General features: G+C 36.9%; 1 protein-coding gene across 3 annotated transcripts in view; it reads left to right on the top strand.

The window, feature by feature from the left end:
• The window catches only part of GOLM2 (golgi membrane protein 2), a 109,286-nt gene that overhangs the window by 28,919 nt on the left and 57,198 nt on the right, over window positions 1–23,169 (top strand). For all 3 annotated transcript variants that reach the window (XM_033108679.1, XM_033108678.1, XM_033108680.1), the window contains exons 2-4: window positions 12,965–13,019; window positions 18,655–18,757; window positions 20,458–20,548. In XM_033108679.1, the coding sequence (XP_032964570.1) occupies window positions 12,965–13,019; window positions 18,655–18,757; window positions 20,458–20,548 (249 nt within the window). The remainder of the gene's footprint in view (window positions 1–12,964; window positions 13,020–18,654; window positions 18,758–20,457; window positions 20,549–23,169) is intronic.

The raw sequence follows: 23,169 nt of genomic DNA, 5'->3' as shown, positions 1-23,169 counted from the left end.
AGGGTGGTGTGCCATCCAGAGGCTTGAGAGAACCACCAATTCACCGAGGGGTCATATTTCTCCCAGGCAAATCGGGTTTTCTGCTCACGGTACTGCTCCTCACGGGCTTCCTGACACTGAGTGTTCATTTGCACAAACTGCTCCACCACCCTTTGGTGAGCTTTGGCCGGCACCATACCCTGCTCGCTGTGCCATGTGTAATGCAGGGTCTCTGGTCCCACTCCCGCTCTCAGCAGGTGGACACCAAATATGGTGAGGCCAGAAAGGGACACCAATAGAGCCATGGATAGGGGGTTTATGCTATATTCTCTATGGCAGCTGGTCGAGACACAAAAGCAAACATCTGCCAGTACCCCAACAAGGGTTCTTCCTGCACCCCAGTCTCCTTGGCGGCCAAGGGAGACACAGGAAGTAGGATCAATATGATTGGCAATCCACAATCCGCTTGCTAACCACACTTGCTAGCCACAATCCGTGCTCGCTAGCGTAGCCCCAGTAGTTATATTAGTGGCTAATGGCTAATTGGTTACAGCTAATGGGCACCCAGCCACAGTGGATGGCCATCTGATTACAGCTGATGGCCATCTAATAACTGAGCCAGCACCTTTCCACGTGAGGCAGAGAGCCTGGAAACTGCTCTCTGGGACTCCGTCCCTACACTCCTTATTGAGCTAAAATTCACTTTAGTTTCTTGCCATTATTCTCTCTTTTACCTGCCTATTTCAATCACAGCTAGAGAAAATCATGTAACCAGACTAATACTTATAGATCAGCTATCCCAACAGGGTTTTCAACAGCATCTTACAAAGTATGTTTCTCTAGTCAACACGCCCATTCCAACAACTTTCAAACTTCTACCCTCCTCAGACTTCCCCCACCGCCTTCTCAACTCCTCTTCTTCCTCAAGCCCAACAGATGATCTGTCTCCAGCTTGGCCAAGAATTGGACAGGATTTGATAAAACTTTCACTACCAAGTCTACAGGCATACCTGCATTTCTACCCACATGTCTTTCCTTTTTGTTATAATTTTGATAACGGTTCATCCTTTCTCTAGAAACAGCCTCTCCACCTGTGGGGACAGAGTCCCAGAGAGCAGTTTCCAGGCTCTCGGCCTCACGTGGAAAGGTGCTGGCTCAGGTAGTAGATGGCCATCTCAGCTGTGGCTAGTTGGCCGTCAGCTATAACCAGTTAGCCAATTAGCCACTGATATAACAGCCACGGCTGCGCTGGTTGGAGTCGTCGGTCTGTTGGCAGGCAGAAAAGCGTACAGCAGGTCACACATCATGTGGTTCCAGACTCCAGTGAGACTATAGTGGTATGACTCCCCTATCTATGGCTCCGTGGGTGTTCTTTTTGGCCTAGCCACATCCTTCGTTCTTATGTGGGGAGCGAGAGCTGAGACCCCGCATGCCGCCTCGCACGACACAGACCAAGACCAAATACTGTATCCTCAGGCCTAGCACATACTGAATACTCAGTAAATGCTTTTTAAATGACTAATTGAATAAAAGTGAACGGGTGAATAAAAAAACTTTGTGGTGATTCATTACAGCCAACCAAGACCAAAGACTTTGCTTATTCTCTTTAAAAATGGAACTGGCTCTTGCTTAAACTAAAACTTGCTTCAAGAGAGACTACTTCTTTAACAGATCAAATAAAAGTTGCAGGTGTTCTTGGAATGTTGACTGAATAATATGTGTGCAATATACGAGTAGTAAGAAAACAAGGTTAATCACCTGCCTGCCCTAGTATATTTACAATGGTCATGAGCACACAAACTCTGGTCGGGGACTGCTTGGGAAAATACCCAGAACCTACTGTAGGCATATGCTACAAGGCACAGTTTGCTCATCTGTAAAATGGAGAGCCCACCTCATAGGGCGGTCGTGAGGATTAAATGCAGTAATACTTGTAAAATATTTAGCACAAGACTGGCACAAAATAAGGATTTAATACCCATTAGTTATTATTAATGATATTCCATTTTGATCCACCCAAAGACATACTGCCACCCAAAGACATACTGTCGATCTGTATGTAGAGGAATCGCTAAACCTGACTGTTTATCACAATCACTTGAGCTTTTTAAAAAAAATTAAAGATTCCTGGGACCATCCCCAGGCTACTGAATCACTGGAATGGGTGGGGAAGGCAAGGATTTGTATTTCTTAAAGCTACCCAGGTGATTCTGAGCATCAGCGAGGTTTGGCAGTTATGTTACAGAAAATAAAATTGTCTCTAGAAATCATCTGAATGTGAGATATAATCAGGAAAATGCTTCTGGCGTGGAGAAAAGGGAGCCAGAAATAACATCTGTAAAAAGCCCATTGTATGTAACCTTTGGGATTGATGGTCATCCCTGTGCTGATTGCCCAAGAACAGGTCATACTGAAAGTGAAGCATGCACAGCTGAGCCGTTTTCAAGGTCCCTGAATGAACAAAGAAACAGAGCAATTGAGCTGGTAACAGCTGCCAAAATTAATTCAGAGTAGCCATGTGGGATTGGGAAAGCATTAAAAGAGCTTCAGAAAGAGTCAGTAGAAATATAAAGGTTAAGTTTTAGGTATTGGAGGAAGAAAGATTAGTGGCCAATAGATGAAGTAGCTGAGCATGAGCAAGAAGTGCTATAGGAAAATATCAGGAGATGATAATTCTTACTGAAAAAAAGAGATAAAGAGCATATGCCTCAGAAGAGAGAAAAAAAAGCAAGAGGTCTCAAGAAGGATAGTAAACATGTTTTAAGAGATTAACATGGAAACAGCCAAAGAGAGCATGGATAATCGGCCTATTATAGATGGACTCCAAATCCCAGAGAAACAAGAATTACAGAAAGGGAGAGGTAAAGCCTAAGGCAATGAAGTTAATAACAAGGGGAAGTAAATAAGGGAGTTCAGAAATCTTGAAGGATAATTAGAATTATACAGATATGGATAAAGTACAGGTAGGAGAGTATGTAATACAAAGACTATGGAACATAAAGGTCTAGGGAGTCATTCAGCAAACATTGAGTTTTCGTTGGTGTCAGGCTACATGATGGACACATAGGGATGAGTGAGACACAGTTTCTGTTCTCATGAAATTCTCATTTCTGATAAACACTGGGAATAGAAAAGAAACAAGGTGAAGGTCTTATTGGAAATATGACTGCAAGTGATAAAAGAATGTATGTTTTTGAAAGGATTGAATATGAGGCTCTTCCCAGTAGACTCTGGGGCCAGGGAACACATTTTGAACAATATAGGTTTTTGTAGAATTATACCAGAATCTAGGTTGGAGTCTGACTGACCATAGATGTAAATTAGGCAAGGGGATGAAGCTGTTTGTAAACCAATCAGTCTCTCTATACACACACACACACACACACACACACACACACACACCACCTGAGGTCTGACAGTTAAGTTTGGGAACTTGTTGCAGCAATGTCATTAACCTTTTTTGATATCAGAGGGAGGGATTATTCATTATGAATTTGTACCAACTGGACAGTTGACCAAGTTAACTATTTGGAAGTGCTGAAAAGGCTGTGTGAAAAAGTTACATGACCTGAACTTTTCACCAATAATTCATGGCTTTTGCATCACAACCATGCACCAGCTCAGAAGGCACTGTCTGTGAGGGAGTTTTTAGCCAGTAAACAAATAACTGTATTGGAACACCCTCCCTACTCACCTGATCTGGACTCCAGTGACTTCTTTCTTTACCCGAAGATAAAGGAAATATTAAAAGGAAGACATTTTGATGACATTCAGGACATCAAGGGTAATACGATGACAGCTTTGATGGCCATTCCAGAAAAAGAGTTCCACAGGTTTTTTGAAGGGTTGACTAGGCGCTGGAGTCAGTGCATAGCTTCCCAAGGGGAGTACTTCGAAGGTAACCATAGTGATATTCAGCAGTGAGGTATGTAGCACTTTCTCTAGGCTGAGTTCCTGAACTTAATTGTCCGAGCTTATATGAAAGGTGAGATAACTAGTACAATGAAACTAGTGTTAATAGGAAGTGAGAGAACTGGTACTTGGCTGATGATACTAATATTGAATGTAAGATTTTTCTGAGAATCTTGCTGGAAAGATTGACAGGAATAACAGAGAACATGAGATTCCAAGGGAACAATATGCTATAAGAGGGTCTGAGAAGCTAACTGAAAAATCCTTACATGGCAAGAAAAAAAGGTGGGAAATAAATTCATTATGCTTGGATTAAGAAAAGACTTATATTTAGACACGCTATGATTTTCTCTTTAATACCGTGTAAAATATATTGTTCCAGAGCAGCTCTTGAAATGTGAGGACTTTATATGTATATGAGCCATGGGGATCAGTGTCTCCATTCTCAATAAAGATGGAAGAGAAAATTAAAGTGATAAGAATAAAACAGTACTGCCCATACAACCCTTAACTATTTTTGTAGTCTGTAGATTGAATTTCCCCTCCTCCATTAAAATTTTTTAAAGTGTATTAAGGATATGAAAGAGACAGTCCAAAAAAACTGAAGCCACTCATACATAGCCCTGTATTCAACAATAGCATCTCTCTAGCGATTTCAAAACCAAGTTTAAAATAGAGTACAGAGAAGCTGGAATAGCATCATAAAATGGATGTAAACATTTTGAAAACAAGAATAAAGGACAGTTATGTTCTTTGGAGGGGCAAAACACTGCAAAAAACAATGGATCATGAAAATAACAGAAGTGGGAAAGAATGTAAATGCAGGCTAATTAGAAGTTATTGGTGAACAGTTCTTAGTGATGAACTGATCTCATAGCTGTTGCTGTTAGTTTTTCCTGCTGCTTCAGCTTTGCATTACTGATCTCATTTCTGTTGTTTCAATTGTCATTTCTATCCTAATGACTCTCAAATCAATGCCTGAGCTCCAGACCCACTTATCTAACTGCCTACTGAAGATCTCTTCTTGGGTATGTCAAAGATGCCTCATATTCAACAGGTTCAAATCTGAAAAGAATCATCTCCCCACTTTTCTCTTCCACCCCAAGTCGTTTCTCCTGCTGCCCTATTATGGAATATTACAATCTTACTCATCTAGTTCCCCTACTTTAGAAATGTAAACATCATCCTTGATGTTTATTCTTTTACCCCTATATCTAATCAATCAACAAGATACTCATTCTTCCCCTTTAATAGCTCTCACATATATCTATCTCTCTGTTGTAATTCTATTAGCAAACTTTTTCTGTAAATGGCCAAATAGTAAATACTTTAGGCTTTGCGGACCATATGGTCTTTGTCACAATCACTGTAGGTCCAAAGCAGCCATAGACATAAATGAATGGGTGTGGCTGTTTTCCATCAGATTATTTATAGACACTGAAATTTGAATTTCATATAATTCATGAAATATTATTCTTTCTTTACTTTTTTGACCCCCCAACCCTTAAAAAATTGTAAAAACCATCTTTAACTTGCCTTTCTTACAAAAACAGGCAGCAAGCCAGATTTGGCTCACAGGTAATAGTGTGCCCACCCTTGGTATAGACCAACATTTTCTCTCATCTGAAATATAGCTGTAGTCTCCTACTCCCAGAATACAGTGTCCTCAGCTATGAGTCCTATGTAATACCTGTCATTCTATGGAAGCTTGATAAGTATTAATTACTTTTGATTTGACATTAATTGATTCAAGCAATTCTTTTTTTAATAGAGAGTAAGAGGTCTCTTCTGGTAAGATTTTGAAAACACATACCATTAAGCAATATTTAGCTCAAACTTTAAAACTTTTAAAGTTGTTGTACTATATATTAAGAACAATTAGTATTCTTGTGCAAATTTAAAATGAGTATTAGAAAATTAGAATTAAGTAGGACGTCATCAAAATGGCGGCGTGAAGTGCGCCTCTGGAAATCTCCCCGGGAATTTACAATAAATTGAAAAACTATAACTCCACAAAGGACTCCATGCACAGCAGACAGGCAAAACGAAGAGTCTCATTACTGAATTCACCTAAAGGTGGGCAAATTGCATGAGTAGGGGAGGAGGCAAGGCAGAAGTGCGGAGACAGAGCCGTGCGGGCTCAGGACGCAGACCTAGCTCAGTGCTCCGAGCTTGCTGCATCCCAGAACAACCGCAGCTGTGGGAAAGGGTAGAACTCGGACTGCTAGGGCTACGTTTATGGCCCACAGGGCTGAGAGGACAGCATATAACACGGCTGAACCCAACACTCACGGCAGAGACCTCGGAGCAAGGACTGAGGGAAGAAGGCTGAAAATGGTGGTGTAAGCCCTCACTGCCGCAGAGAACAGAAGCGTTGGGCACTGAGACTAGCCGCCACCTCCCTACCCTCCCAGAGCTCACCCTGTCCCCACCTGCCCAGTGCTAGAAGCGGAACAGTAGCAGTGTCAGATCAAAAGAACAGAATATTTGCAGTTCTGAAAACTGGTCCACAGACAAGAGATTCGCAGCCCAACTAGTTCAGGCAAAGGGGAGGGAGCTGTGGAAGCAGGACTGGCTGTTGTGGTGGTCGCCGCCATTGTTGTAGGCCACCTCTCACAACTCACCACGCCCCTGGCCCCACCTATCTGGGCGGATCCCTGCAGGAGTAAACAGAACTGCTGAAACACATAGGCTCTGAATCCGGTGCAGGAAGAGCTTGGGAACTTCAAAAGCTCTCCGCATCCCCCAGGGACGCAGTGCCCTATGACCCAGGTGAACTGTTAACAGAGGAAAAGCCCACCTTCCAGGGAATCCCCCCATTGTGTGAGAAGCTGGAATAGTGCAGAGAAAACATAACACTACAGTGTGAGAGAGGAAAAAAGGCTGCAGTCGGAGAGAATATAAAACATTCTGCCAATACGTACTGGAAAACAAAAGAAAGACCTCTTCCTATAAACCTATTGCAGAAGCCACTCCTGTAGATGTCTAGGAAGAGAAATAATAAATCATTAATTGCCATGAATAACCAAGGCAACAAGACAGCTCAGAAAGAAAGTGAAAAGTCTCCAGAAAATGAAGTCTCCAGAAATGCAACATATGGAAATATGTGACTGAAATGACAGAGAATTCAAGATTGCAGTTCTGAAAAAACTCAACAAGATGCAAGAAAATACAGAAAGGCAGTTAATGAACTCAGAAAAACAATCAAAGAACAACATGAACATTTTGCCAAAGAGATTGAAATTTGAAAAAAGAACCAAATAGAATTTCTGGAGATTAAGAACTCAATAGAAGAAATGAAGAATGAAATAGCCAGCTTAGGTAGTAGAGTGCAGCAGATGGATGAAAGAATCAGTGACATCGAAGATAGAAACCTGGAAATGACACGGATGAAAGAAGAAAGAGACTTGAGACTTAAAAGAAATGAAAGAACTCTACAAGAACTTTCTGACTCCATCAGAAAGAGCAATATAAGAATAATGGGAATACCAGAAGGAGAAGAAAGAGAGAAGGGAACAGAGAGGAACAGGCACATTGTATTGAAGCTGTCAAAAATCAACAACAAAGAAAGAATCCTGAAGGCAGCCAGGGAAAAGAAGACGGTAACCTACAAAGGAAAGCCCATTAGATTATCATCAGATTTTTCAGCAGAAACTCTGCAAGCCAGGAGGGAGTGGAACCAAATATGCAAACTATTGAAAGAGAGAAATTATGAGCCAAGAATAATATACCCAGCAAAGATATGCTTTAGATATGAAGGAGGAATAAAGACCTTTCCAGACATACAGAAGCTGAGGGAATTTTCCAATACATGACCTGCACTACAAGAAAAACTAAAGGAGGCTATTCGACCACCATCAACAGGGACAATTTGTGGCAACCAAAATATAAAAAGGGGGAGAGTAGGGCCGGCCCAGTGGCTCAGGCGGTTGGAGCTCCATGTTCCTAACTCTGAAGGCTGCCGGTTCGATTCCCACATGGGCCAGTGGGCTCTCAATGACAAGGTTGCCAGTTCGACTCCTCGAGTCCCACAAGGAATGGTGGTCTCCACCCCCTGCAACTAAGATTGAACACGGAACCTTGAGCTGAGCTGCCTCCCGGGTGGCTCAGTTTGTTGGAGCGTGGGCTCTCAACCACAAGGTTGCCAGTTCAGTTTCTCGAGTCCTGCAGAGGATGGTGGGCAGTGCCCCCTGCAACTAAAGATTGAACATGGCACCTTGAGCTGAGCTGCCACTGAGCTCCCAGATGGCTCATTTGGTTGGAGCATGTCCTCTCAACAACAAGGTTGCTGGTTTGACTCCCACAAGGGATGGTGGGCTGCGCCCCTTGCAACTAGCAACGGCAACTGGACCTGGAGCTGAGCTGCGCCCTTCACAACTAAGACTGAAAGGACAACAACTTGAAGCTAAACGGCACCCTCCACAACTAAGATTGAAAGGACAACAACTTGACTTGGAAAAAAAAAAGTCCTGGAAGTACACACTGTTCCCCAGTAAAGTCCTGTTCCTCTTCCCCAATAAAATCTTTTTTAAAAAAAGGGGGGTGGGGAGAGTAAAGGCCTGGACCGGAATATGGGAATGGAGAAAGTAGGCATACTGAAGAAAATGGAATACTCTAAATATCAAACTTTATTTTACATAATCTTAAGGGTAACCACTCAAAAAAAAAATCCAGAACTGAAATATGTACTATACTAAAAGAAGAAACAAAGGGAAACATCATAGAATACCACCACACAGAAATAATAGACAATAACATAAAGTCAAAGATACAATGGAGACACAGTCTTACCAGGAAACTAAAGATAGAATGATAGGAAATCCTCACATGTCAATAATCACCCTAAATGTAAATGGACTGAACTCACCAATAAAAAGGCACAGAATAGCAGATTGGATCAAAAAAGTAAAGCCAACCATGCTGTCTCCAAGAGATCACCTCAGCTACTAGGACAAGCATAGACTCAAAGTGAAAGGGTGGAAATTGACACTCCAAGCAAATGGTATCCAGAGAAAATCAGGTGTAGCTATACTGATATCAGATGAAACATACTTCAGGGTAAAAAAGGTATTGATACAAAGATGGACATTTCATAATGATAAAGGGGACTATACAACAAGAAGACATAATAGTCATCAATATTTATGCCCCTAATCAGGGAGGACTGAACTATACCAAGCAACTACTAACAGAACTAAAGGGAGAAATTGACCAAAACAATTATACTAGGGGACCTAAATACGTCATTGACAGCTATCTATAGATCATCCAAACAGAAAACAAATAATGAAATAGCAGCCCTAAATGACACATTAGATGAAATGGACATAATTGACATTTATAGAGCACTTCATCCTAAAACATCAGACTATAGATTTTTTTCTAGTGTACATGGAACATTCTCAAGGATAGACCATATACTGAGACATAAAACTAGCCTCAGCAAATTTAAGAAGATTGAAATCATACCAAGCATATTCTCTGATCACAAGGCTTTGAAATTGGATATCAACTGCAAAAAGAAAGCAGGAAAAACCACAAATACATGGAGATTAAACAACATACTTTTAAAGAACGACTGGGTCAAAGAAGAAATTAGAGGAGAGTTCAAAAGATACATAGAAACAAATGACAATGAAAATACATCCTACCAAAATTTTTGGGATTCAGCGAAAGCAGTTTTAAGAGGGAAATTTATATCATTACAGGCCTATCTCAAGAAACAAGAAAAATCCCAAATAAATAACCTCACGTTACACCTTAAAGAACTAGAAAAACAAGAACAAATGAAACCCAAAGTTAGCAGGAGAAAGAACTAGAAAAACAAGAACAAATGAAACCCAAAGTTAGCAGGAGATAATAAAAATCAGAGCAGAACTAAATGAAATAGAGAACAAAAAGACAATAGAAAAAATTAATGTGACAAAGAGCTGGTTCTTTGAAAAGATTAACAAAATTGACAAACCCTTGGCTAGATTCACTAAGATAAAAAGAGAGAAGACACTGATAAAATCAGGAATGAAAAAGGGGAAGTTATCACAGATGCCACAGAAATACAAAGGATCATCCAAGAATACTATGAAGGACTATATGCCACCAAATTCAATAACCTAGAAGAAATGGACAAGTTCTTAGAAACATATAGCCTTCCTAGGCTGAACCATGAAGAACTGGAAAGACTAATCACCAGTAATGAAATTCAATCAGTCATCCAAAACCTTCCCAAAAGCAAAAGTCTGGGATCAGATGGCTTCACTAGTGAATTCTACCAAACCTTCAAAGAGGATCTAATACCGATCCTGCTCAAACTCTTCCAAAAAGCTGAAGAAGAGACAGTACTCCCTAACTCATTTTATGAGGCCAACATTACCCTGGTACTAAAACCTGGTAAGGACAACACAAAAAAAGAGAACTACAGATCAATATCTCTGATGAATACAGATGCAAAAATCCTAAACAAAATTCTAGCAAATCGAATGCAGCAACATATTAGAAAGATTATTCATCAGGACCAAGTGGAGTTCATCCCAAGTGCACAAGGATGGTTCAATATTCGCAAATCCATCAGTGTGATACATCACATAAACAAAATAAAGGACAAAAATCATATCATTATATCAATTGATGCAGAAAAAGCATTTGACAAGATACAACCTCCATTTATGATTAAAACACTTAATAAAATAGGTATAGAAGGAAAATACCTTAACATAATAAAGGCCATATATGACAAACCCTCAGCTAACCTCATGATTAATGGTGAAAAACTGAAGCCCTTTCCTCTATGTTCAGGAACACGACAGGGCTGTCCCCTGTCACCTCTGGTTTTCAACACAGTGTTGGAAGTCCTTGCCAGAGCAATCAGGGAAGAGAAATAAAAGGCATCCAAATTGGGAATGAAGAAGTTAAAATTGTCACTCTTTGCAGATAACATGATGCTATATATAGAAAACCCTGAAGACTCCACCAAAAAGCTATTAGAAACAATCAAGGAATACAGTCAAGTTGCCAGCTACAAAATCAACATACAAAAGTCCACTGCATTCCTATATACTAACAATGAAATCTCAGAAAAAGAAATAAAAAAAAAAAACAATTCCTTTTGCAATTGCAGCAAAAAGAATAAAATACCTAGGAATATACTTAACCAAGGATGTGAAAAACCTATATGCTGAAAACTACAAGACATTTTTAAAAGAAATTGAAGAAGACACAAAGAAATGGAAAGACATTCCGTGCTCATGGATTGGAAGAATCAACATAGTTAAAATGGCCATATTACCCAAAGCAATATACAGATTTAATGCAATCCCCATCAAAATCCCAATGGCATTTTTTAAAGAAGTAGAACAAAAAATTATCAGATTTGTTTGGAACCACAAAAGACCCCGAATAGCCAAAGCAATCTTAAGAAAAAAGAACAATGCTGGAGGTATCACACTCCCTGACTTTAGCTTGTATTACAGGGCAACTATAATCAAAACAGCATGGAATTGGCAGAAAAACAGACACGTAGACCAATGGAATAGAATTGAGAACTCAGAAATAAAACCACATATATATGGACAGATAATTTTTGACAAAGAAGCAAAAACATACAATGGAGAAAAGACAGCCTCTTCAATAAATGGTGCTGGGAGAATTGGAAAGCCATGTGCAAAAGAATGAAACTGGACTGCTATCTGTCACCATGTACCAAAATTAATTCAAAATGGATCAAAGACTTAAGTATAAGACCTGAAACAATAAACTACATAGAAGAAAATATAGGTACTAAACTTACGGACCTTGGCTTCAAAGAGCGTTTTATGAATTTGACTCCAAAGGCAAGGGAAGTAAAAGCTAAAATAAATGAATGGGACTATATGAAACTTAAAAGCTTCTGCACAGCAAAAGAAAACATTGACAAAATAAAGAGGCAATCAACTGAATGGGAGAAGATTTTTGCAAACAGTGCCTCCGATAAAGGGCTAATATCCAAAATATACAAGGAACTCATGCAACTCAACAACAAAAAAACAGACAACCCAATTGAAAAATGGGCAGAAGACCTGAAGAGACATTTCTCCAAAGGGGACATACAAATGGCAAATAGACTTTTAAAAAAATGCTCAACATCACTAATCATCAGAGAAATGCAAATAAAAACCACAATGAGATATCACCCCACCCCAGTGAGAATGGCTATCCTCAACAAGACAAATAGTAACAAGTATTGGAGAGGCTGTGGAGAAAAAGGAACCCTCATACACTGTTGGTGGGAATGCAGACTGGTGCAGCCGTTATGGAAGGCAGTGTGGAGGTTCCTCAAAAAATTACGAATAGAATTACCACATGACCCAGCAATCCCTCTCCTGGGTGTCTACCCAAAAAATCTGAAAACATTTATCCATAAAGACACGTACGCTCCAGTGTTCATTGCTGCTTTATTTACGGTGGCCAAGATATGGAAACAACCAAAATGTCCTTTGATAGATGAATGGATAAAGAAGTTGTATATATACACAATGGAATACTATTCGGTGGTAAGAAAAGATGAAATAGGACCATTTGTGACAACATGGATGGATCTTCAGAATATAATGCTAAGCGAAATAAGTCAGACAGAAAAAGCAGAGAACCATATGATTTCACTGATGTGTGGTATATAAGCCAAAAACAACAAAAGAACAAGACAAATGAGAAACAAAAACTCATAGACACAGGCAATAGTTTAGTGGTAACCAGAGGGTAAGAGCGGTGGGGGGTGGGAGATGAGGGTAAGGGGGATCAAATATATGGTGTTGGAAGGCGAACTGACTCTGGGTGGTGAACACACAATGGGATTTATAGATGATGTAATACAGAATTGTACACCTGAAATCTATGTAACTTTACTAACAATTGTCACCCCAATAAACTTTAATTAAAAAAAAATAGAATTAATCTCTAATTCTTTTTGGAAAGAGGTGGTATATGCATAATAAGGCTTTTTCTTTCATATTTATGATCAAGCTCAAAGTGAATATGAATAAAAAGTAAATATGAGCAAAAGTATATTCTTTAGTAAAATGAAAACTTAATTTTTTTTCAGGTAAAACTACAGAACAACATATCATATCAGATGGCAGACATACATCATTTAAAAGGTAAGAAACTAAATTACCGATTAAAGATAAAAGTACCTAAATGTCTAAAATTGTCAAGAATTAAGAAATGGTAAGACAGCTAAATGAAATAAAATTTTTGAACAAAGCTTTGAGGGTAAAACATCCTTTTGTCTTAAGATATAATAAAAAATTTTGATGTTGCTTTATATATAATGTACAAGTTAAAACCTGAGGCCTGCATTTTATCTTGTCCTGTAGACAGAGTTCATGCAATGAAATGTTAAAAGAATCATCAAATATTAAGCTGTAGCTTCAGAGGCTACATTTCTAGGGAAAAGGTAAGGGGTGATCCCTTTGGATTGTGTCCAATCTGCTGAAATTATCCATTTAGGTCTAGGGATGTTTTGGACAGGTCCTCCAAGCTTAATGTTTTAGAAACCCTGGGAACAGAAAGAAACCTGGGGATGTATATATATATATATATATATATATATATATATATATATTTATAAATATATATAAATGTATGTATACACACACACACACACACACACACACACACACACACACATTGGATGCCAAAAAAGTGTATACACATTAGAAGAGGTGTTATTTGTGCTCAAGCAGTAGATTGCCATAATTAGAAGTGTCTGGACGCTGATGGTAACCACTTTGAGCCAGCTCTTGTAATTGCAGAAATCAAACGTGACTTGTATTCATTTTTTGTTATCGATATATATTGAGTATTACAATTGATACAGTTTTTTCCTTTCTTAAAATGTGTATACATTTGTTTGGCCCTCTGTGTGTGTGTGTGTGTGTGTGTGTGTGTGTGTGTGTGTATAGTATATATATATATATATTTTTTTTTTTCGTTTAGATGAAGTGGAACGAGATAACTAAAGCTTTTATGGGAAATAATAAGGAAAACAAGCTCTATGCTTTGTTTACATTACTTCATACCATGGCTGACCTTTGGAGCTTGAGGTCTGAGGATCACCCTTCTCCCTCACACCCTTTAGTTACAACACTGTGTATTTTAAAATTTTGCTTGTAGTAACTCTAAGTTTACATATGTAGGTAATAATGCTCTCTAATTTCATAAATATATCTTTATTCTATAACCATTTTGAACCTATGTATTTATTTTTTTAAGTGTGTTTTTCCAGGACCCATCAGCGCCAAGTAGTTGTTTCAGTCAAGTTGTGGAGGGCGCAGCTCACAGTGGCCCATGTGGGGATCGAACCAGCAACCTTGTTGTTAAGAGCACTGCGCTCTAACCAACTGAGCCAACTGGCTTGCCCGAACCTCTATAGATAGAATTAGATAATAATATATATTTTATCATCCTCTTGGAGAAGCCAACCCAAATTAGCTTTGTCATTTATTGAAGTTTTGCTCTCACCTGCAAAACCATTAGTAAGTGTTATTTGTGTGTTGTAACCCCAAAATAGGAATTATTAATTTTTTACTATCTATAATTTAGAGCAGCTTTGACTTTCTATTAATATTAGAAATTTGTTTCCTGGGTAGCCACATTTGTTTTTCTTGCATTTGTGTCCATGTTCTGCTCTTTTTGACTCATAGGAGTACATTGGAATGACACAGAAGATGCCACAGTGTCAGTGCTTTTTCCAGCCTGCAATTTTTACAAATGATTTTGCTTGTCATCTAAGTATATTTCTTATTTAATTGTACCAAGTAGATCCGTTGAATAAAAAGTCTTGTGGCGTCTGCAAGTTTGTGTCAAAGAAAATGGCAGCCTATGTTTCTGAGTAAAAATCTTTATTGCACCATACTCTATGCATTGGAGTAAATCTTGAGATATTTTGAAATTTTGTGTGATACTCTTCAGCAGAGAAAAAGCCTTTCTTCGAACTCATCCCAGTAGCTGTACAACTTGGTTTTAGTGCAGTTTTTTTTTTAAAGATTTTTATTGGGGAAGGGGAACAGGACTTTATTGGGGAACAGTGTATACTTCCAGGACTTTTTTCCAAGTCAAGTTGTCGTCCTTTCAGTCTTAGTTGTGGAGGGCGCAGCTCAGCTCCAGGTCCAGTTGCCGTTGCTAGGTGCAAGGGGCACAGCCCACCATCCCTTGTGGGAGTCGAACTGGCAACCTTGTGGTTGAGAATCCGCGCTCCAGCCTGCTGAGCCATTCTGGAGCTCAGCGGCAGCTCAGCTCAAGGTGCTGTGTTCAATCTTAGTTGCAGGGGGCGGAGCCCACCATCCCTTTCGGGACTTGAGTTGAACCTGCAACCTTGTGGCTGAGAGCCCACTGGCCCATGTGGGAATCGAACTGGCAGCATTTGGAGTTAGGAGCATGGAGCTCCAACCGCCTGAGCCACCGGGCCGGCCCCTTAGTGCAGTTTTAAGATTGAATTTCATTAATGTGACTTTTGCACCTTGGGAACTATTTCTACTGAAACAAACTTCTTGACAAGTCGACTATAAAATTTTATTGAAATTAATACTGCATGTAATAGAATTAATACACACTAAGACCCTAAAAAAACCCAAAAAGCTTATGGTAGTTAATATTTTTTTTGGAAATGAAAGGAGTGAGTTTATTTTTAATTCCTGAGATAATAAATTAACATTCTAGTATACCCTGATTTATTTTGAATAGCTCACCTTACTTTTATGCCTATAAAAATAAGAAAAATTTTGAAGTCAAATTTCCTAGAAGTAAATGTTTTTTTGCTTTGCTAGCTGGTCTTAGGCACCCCCTTTCTTAACTAAATCCTTAAAATTTTAAAGTTAAATTGAGGGAATATGGCCGTGCCTTTCTATAACGTACCCTGGTGTTACTGTCAGAGGTAGATACATCTGGCACAATCAGCTGTGGGCCTGATCTCATTTTAAGTTACTCTGGGAATACTGTCGTGGTGACCTGGAGCTGCCACGTTAGACACAGAGTATCTTTGGGTTCAAAATAAAACACGTGGCAATCAGTTGAAAGTAAAATTGTGATATAGGGAAATTTTGTCTTTAGTTTTGTTTTCTGTTCTGTTTACTTTTCCCCTTTGAAGTCTTTGTTTTAACCCACTCCAAGTTCCAATTAGCTCCCTGCTTTATAATCTTTTCTCTGTATTCAAACCGGAATCTAATATTTTACATGACTTGAACTCACTCATAATGATGTTTTACTTTTCTTTAATTGTGTTTTAAACCTTTTATCTCTATCTAGAAGTGAAAATTTTATTTCCTGATAAAGGAATTTCAAATATTGTTATTGAAAAGCTTTGTAGAAAGGCAGAGAAGCCATCCCAAATCTTGAAATCGTATTAAGCCTCAGGTTCATTCTGAGGGTAAACTAACTTACTCCAATTATGTTAGTACGTAGGAAAAAGAAGCCTGAATAATCCTAAAGATCACCAGTTGAGGATCATTCTCTAATAGCTGCTAGGTAGTGCTGATTTTTTTAAGAAAATTGTTTATTAGTTAGGCAAAAATCAAATCTTACATTAACTCCCTCTAACTAGCTGAGCTAACCATATGGCTAGGTTGGCATTCTGGCCAAAGTCCTTCTATTGTCTTAGAGTGGAAACTTCCCCAAAGGCATCTTTCCCAATCTTATATCTTTAAGTCAGCAGATCTCATCAAGAAAGAAAAAGGAAAAGAAAAAATTTGGCCATTATGTGTGTTTTTTTTAAATTACAGTAACTTTTCAGTTCTAGAATGTTTCCTGCCTGAGCACAGACAGGTTTACTGAACTGGCTCACTCTGTAAGCTACAAAGCTTTTTGTCACTGCCTCCTGCTGGGATCTCACTGTCTCTGTAGAATCAACATTCTAGCTGAGGCCAGACAGAGTTTCCTTACCTCTAGCTCTTTGTGTCTTAGGAAAGGGGGCCAGGGTCAATATAACAAGCTGAATGTGTTACTCTGGGATACCTGGCCTCAATTTGCTAACTTTCATCCGAGGTGAGGTTAATGGTTGAAAAACTAGGAGATCGGCTGTGTTTCATATTAGAGAATTGAGTAAAAAGAGAAACTTAAAATATGGCTTGACTGAACTCATTCATAGAAATAGAGGCTAGAATGGTAGTTACCATGGGCTGAGGGTAGGGGTAGGGGTGAGGAGATGTTGGTCAAACTGTGCAAACTTTCAGTTATAAGAGGAACAAGTTTTGGAAATCTAACATACAGCATGGGGATTGTAGTTAACAATATTATATACTTGAAAGTTGCTAAGAGAGTAGATCTTAAATATTCTCCCCACAAAAAAGAAATGGTAATTATGTGAAATGATGGATGTATTAGCTAATGCTACAGTGGTAATCATTCTTACAGTATGTAAGTGAATCAAATCACCATGTCGTATACCTTAAACTTACACAATGTAATACCTCAATTACAAATTTTTTAAATAAAAAAAGTGGCTTGAATATGTAAACATATTAAATACAAGCATTTTATGTGAATCATTTACTTTTCATACCTGATTATTATATTATGCATTAGCTGTTATGCATATTGTTAAACTTTGTGTACCTCAGCAAATGTTCATGTGACTTTAAAATTTTTATTTGTTGTTATTGTTAGGATTCCACATTGAAATTTAGAAAGAGGAAAAAATACTTAGAATTCCACCACTAAACATAATCACTGGTAGCATTTTGATATATTTTAGATCAGTCTATTTTTTTTACATGTATATGATTATATTACATGTTTACATTTCCTTTTTTAAAATTTATATCCCAAACATTTTTGGAGTAATAAGAGTAATTCTAACCTTTCATGAAAGGTACATGTTTTATTATCGCTATAATGTTGGTCCATTATGGTTGGACATTATATTTTAGTCTTAACATGCTACTTATACAGACTAGACCTCTGTTCCCATTTGTAAAAATTAAGGTTTTCTTGTCTACTTCTTTTTCTTAACTGCTAAGGCTGTTTTTAATTTTTTCTAATTTTTTAGTCATCTATCCAAGAAAATGACATTTCTCTTCTCTGGATGTATTTCTTTTATTTGTAGGGTCTGATGAAGAGGGAGCAGCTCTAGAAAATGTGAGGCCAGTGATTATGGATTAAATGTTCACAGAAGAGCATATGGCCCAGTTTTTAATTTACTTACTATCTCAGAATTTTATGTTATTCATTATAACTAAAACTTTCAGCCTTAGTCCAGAAATTATGAGCTTTGAAAATGGGATTTTGGTATATATGGAGCAAATCTCAGTAGCAGGACTAGAAATGAGATCTAAAGTGATTGGTACAAAGTTGGGAGTCAAATGTGATTTAAAATGAAAAAGAAACCTTGAATTCTGTACCTATAGTGAACGTATCTAAAAAATATGATTGTCCCGCCCCTGCTTTTATAAAACAGATAGGTTTAAAGAGATAGGTAGGTTGTTTTTTTTTTTTTTAATTTGGTACTATTTCCACAACTTACTATATGTCTATATAATGCGAAAAGATGTGTAATTTTTTAATTTTTGATTGATGTGAAACCCACTAAGGCTATCTTGTTTTAAAAATAAATTTTATTATCCATGCATGTGTTACAAAAGGAGATTAAATAGGGTACTAATTATAAAATTTAACTCCTTCAGAATATAAATAAAAAAATTGAGAAGTGTACGTAAATTTTAAAATCCTGTAACTTCTCAGTAGGAAGCATTAGAGTGAGTAAACTTTATTCCTTTGATTCTTATCCTGTGTGGATAGAGCAACTTGCTGAACTTCGTCAGGAGTTTCTTCGACAAGAAGACCAGCTTCAGGACTATAGGAAGAACAATACTTACCTTGTGAAGAGGTTAGAATATGAGAGGTAAGGAGCTACATGCAACAAATATTTATGAATCTGGAATAGCTATCCAACTTTTGGACAATTCATTTTTTCCTTTCTGGCTTCTGTTTTTCTCCTCTTCTTTCACTTTCTTAGGTCTTTTAAATTTGTTTTGTATTGTTTTTCTATGCCTGTTTGAAATCCATACTCTTATTTTGATATATTTAACACCATGCCTCTTACAAGGCATGTTGAGTCTGCCCATGTGAGACAGAAAATCTTGCCTGAGTTTTATTTAATTAGGTGTTGCAAAGATCAAAGGAGATTAACAGTCTGTGATTCTTTTCAAGGGGAATTCACCAGATGAAGACAGCTCTGGGAGATGTCCCCAGAGTAGCTGGGGACTGAGTGCCAGCTGCTTCTCTTGCTCTGCACTTCTGTCCTCTTGCTTACACCTCTACACTTAGTTGGTGATGAGGTCGAGGAACCTCTTAGGGGCTTTAAAAATCTTTGTTGTATCTTTAATCAATTTTACAGTAAATTTTTTTTAGGTCTGCATATGCACACCAAAAATTAGAAAGATTCGCCGTATTTTAAAGGACCATTTGTCCATTTCTAACTTCTCAGTCTTATAAGTTATCAGTATACATATACTTACATACATGTATTTTAAACTAACAATATTCAATAATTTTCCATATACCTGTAGGATTAAAGATTAAACATATTTAGAGGTAATATATTATTCCAGCCTATTAATGTACCAAAGCTTGTTTAATCTCTCTCAATTGCTAAACCACTGTAGTAGTTTTCCTTTTCTTACTATTATAACTATCAGCTATAAAAATCTCTATTTAAAAAGGATTTTTCCCCTCTTATGTTATTTTACTGGTGTATATTCTCAAATACAGAGTTCCTGGAAGAAGGTTTTATTGCTTTTGTTGCCCATATCATGTATATGAAAGATTGCTTTCTAAAATGACTACTAATTTATAAGGTAAATATTTTCCCTTAGCCCCACCAACATGGGCTTTTATAATTCTAACTTATTTTTGCTAGTACAGGAAATAAGGTAACATCATAAATACATATAGGATATTTCATTTGCATTTTAATGGTGAAAGTTAACATTTTTCTATGTATTTATTAAACTAGTTGTTTTTGTATGAATGATTTATTTGTATCCTTTGATTACCTGTCCAGTGGAAATTCACAATCTTTATCTGGTTTGTTCCTTTACATTTTCTCTTGATGGCTCCAGTCTATCTTATTTATTAGTTTATTTCATTCTTGCTCTTCTTGTGGTTTAGACTTTTATTATTGTGTTTAAAGTACTCACTATTGGATGAATTATCTGCTGCCCTTCCTTATCAGCTCTCATAATTCTATCTTTTCTCATCTGTTACTATATAATTGGTCTCTATGATTGTATTTTTCTCTTCTGTGATTGAAGTTGGCTTTTACAAATTTTTTCATAAATGCAATTTATAAAAATAAATTTTCATCTTTCTAATTTCCATTTTTGAATTAGTTTTATCAGTATTCTTTATCCTCTATTAAAGATTAAAATATTTTTAAGAATTTTGATTGTGAGCTATATTTATGTCTGCTCTTTGTCCTTCCTGGCCCACTCTCCTGCCAACAAAATGCTTTATCTTTATAAATGTATGTTTTCAACTTCTAGACAACTTGAGAATCCAATCCAAGATAATATAGTTTAAAAGAATGACTTTGTAATTTAGTTTTCAGTGTGGACAACAGATCAAGGAATTAAGAGCACAGCATGAAGAAAATATTAAAAAGCTAGCAGACCAGTTTTTGCAGGAACAAAAGGTAAATTTAAAAAATACTTTAAATATGTTCTTATTATAAATCTTGTAATTTAGAAATTAAAATATGTACTTTTGTCATAAAACATTGCATTTTTAAGTATTCTAGCCTGCCTAATTCTAAAATGACTTGAAGTGACTTTATTGCCAAGTAAATTAGGTATTTGCAAAAATATAACTTCAACTCTTAAACCTAATTTTGAATTAAATATCTTTTATCTGACTTTTAAAATAATTTCTCCTGTTAATATATTTATCAGATTGTAAAATGGAAAGCATTTTACTGAAAAATCAATCACTTCCTATTTTTATGCTTTTGAGAAATAGAGAAAAAAATGAGAAACTTTCCCCTTAATTATAACTACTCTGAATTCCTTTCTTAAAACACAGAAACACTAGTCACTATTTTGATTCATATTTTGGGAGATGGCAAATTCTTTTATTAATTTATCCATTTTCAGTTGATATATATTACTAAGGCCCTGCTATAAATGAAGGGAATCTGAAAATTAGTAGTCATTAGGACATGCATTTTTTTGTACCCTGTAATCTCATCTATCTGTGGTTTATATAAAGTCTGTGCTTTAAAGTAAAGAGAGGTTGAATAGTGAAAAATATTTATCTTGCGCTTTGGTAGCATCTTCCCTAAAGGACTAGAAGTTAAGGAAACCAGATTTTCCTTCTTAACTGTTTCACTATTTTACAACATGATATTGAGGGCATCATTTTTTCTCCATTTCATTTTTAGAATCTACAAAGTGAAATACCTTGTTTCCCTGAAAGTAAGACCTAGCCAGACAATCAGCTCTAATGCATCTTTTGGAGCAAAAATTAATGTTAAGAACCGGTCTTATATAAGACCCGGTCTTATTTTACTATAATATAGTAAATATAGTATAGTAATACAGTATTTTATAGTAATAGTAAAATACTATAAAATACTATTTTATAGTAATATAATATATAATATAGTATTTATAATATAGTAAATATAATATAGTAATATAGTATTTTACTATATTATAGTAAAATCAGACCAGGTCTTATATTAATCTTTGCTCCAAAAGACGCATTAGAGCTGATTTTCCGGCTAGGTCTTATTTTCAGGGAAACATGGTAGCTACTGCCAGTGTGCAATCTACCTTGAAGAGATGTGAGGATTGATTGCTGGAAATGGCAGGCCTGAGTGAGCTAGTGAGGACAACCAGAACGTTTTATTGAGACACTGGATGGTTAGAGGAGCATAGTAGAAGATAAAAGGAAGGGGAAGAGAGGTTTGCTGTTGAATTTTTGTTATTACAAGCCCATATAAATAATGGGATAAGTTTGCTCTCTTCTATTCTTCCAAGAAGCACAGATAAGAGATTTTTCCCTTTTCCAGGCAAGTGTAGTTCTCTCTTTCTGCTCTTCTATACCAGGCTATTTTTATAATTAATTAACATCCTCTCCAATTTTTTTTGCCATTAACCTGCCCAAAGTGGAACAAGGTGGGGAGAAATAGAGGTGCCTAGAGAACTTCAACTTACCCTTCGGATGACCTGTGTAATTCTCCCCACCCTTTCTTTATTCCGTGTTCTTCAACTACTATACCAAGTTGATTTTGTGAAATTTGAGTTGTTTTTTCATAGGAACAAATCCAATGTGAGCTATATGAAATAACCACAAATTGTATTCAGGGATTTTTTTCTTTTTTAACCAAACATATGTCAATTTTATAATGGGAAAATTTTAAGAAATTCACATTTTCATGTCTATAAGTACAATCTTATTGGAACATAACTACACCCATTTGTTTACTGCTTTCACATTACAAAGGAAGAGAAATTGTTGCAGACCAGAGGAGACTAATGAGACCCGAGGGCTTAAATACAGTGTAGTATCCTGGGTTGGATCCTGGAACAGAAAAAGGACTTAATGAAAACAGTGGTGAAATCTAAATAAAGTCTGGAGTTTGGTTAATAATGTACTAATGTTGGTTTCTTAGTTTTGTGAATGTACCATGAGGTTAACATTAAAGGAATATTTTTTAATTAAAATTTATTGGGGTCACATTGGTTAGTAAAATTACATAGGTTTCAAGTGTACAATTTTGTTAATACATCATCTATATATCATATTGTGTGTTCACACCCAGAGTTAGTTCTCCCATAAAGGAAATTAAGTGAGGGGTAATTACTTTTCTATAAATCTAAAATTATTTCAGTATAAAAAGTTTATTTAAAAAGTAGTTATGTGGCCCTCTTACCAAATCACCAACATTGCATTTAGAAAGCTATCTTATTTTATTGAGACTATTTAATATCCATTCACATAAAGGTACTGTCATTAATAACGCAGCAAAGGGACAACATCTTTAACTATTTTAAATGGAAAAGTATTTTTGAACAGTAGTTTGTTGACTTTTGTTTAATATTGTTTGTTTTATCCATATCTGTGAAGCAGTGGAGTATTATGAAATAGCCTTATGAAAAAGTGTTATAGTAAGAATGCACAGAGATGCAGGATAGCTGCTTAGGTTTTGTCTCACTGATGTTTTTTCATCCTTGGCCTTCATACTGACATGTTTAAAAATTTCAGTTTATCATTTCACTCAAAAATTAAGCTCTCAGATTTGACTATAGCTTA

Source organism: Rhinolophus ferrumequinum, chromosome 6 (genome assembly GCF_004115265.2).
Source record: "Rhinolophus ferrumequinum isolate MPI-CBG mRhiFer1 chromosome 6, mRhiFer1_v1.p, whole genome shotgun sequence".
In the NCBI taxonomy this organism is placed as follows: Eukaryota; Metazoa; Chordata; class Mammalia; order Chiroptera; family Rhinolophidae; genus Rhinolophus; species Rhinolophus ferrumequinum.
This window is presented reverse-complemented; position numbering and strand designations above follow the sequence as displayed.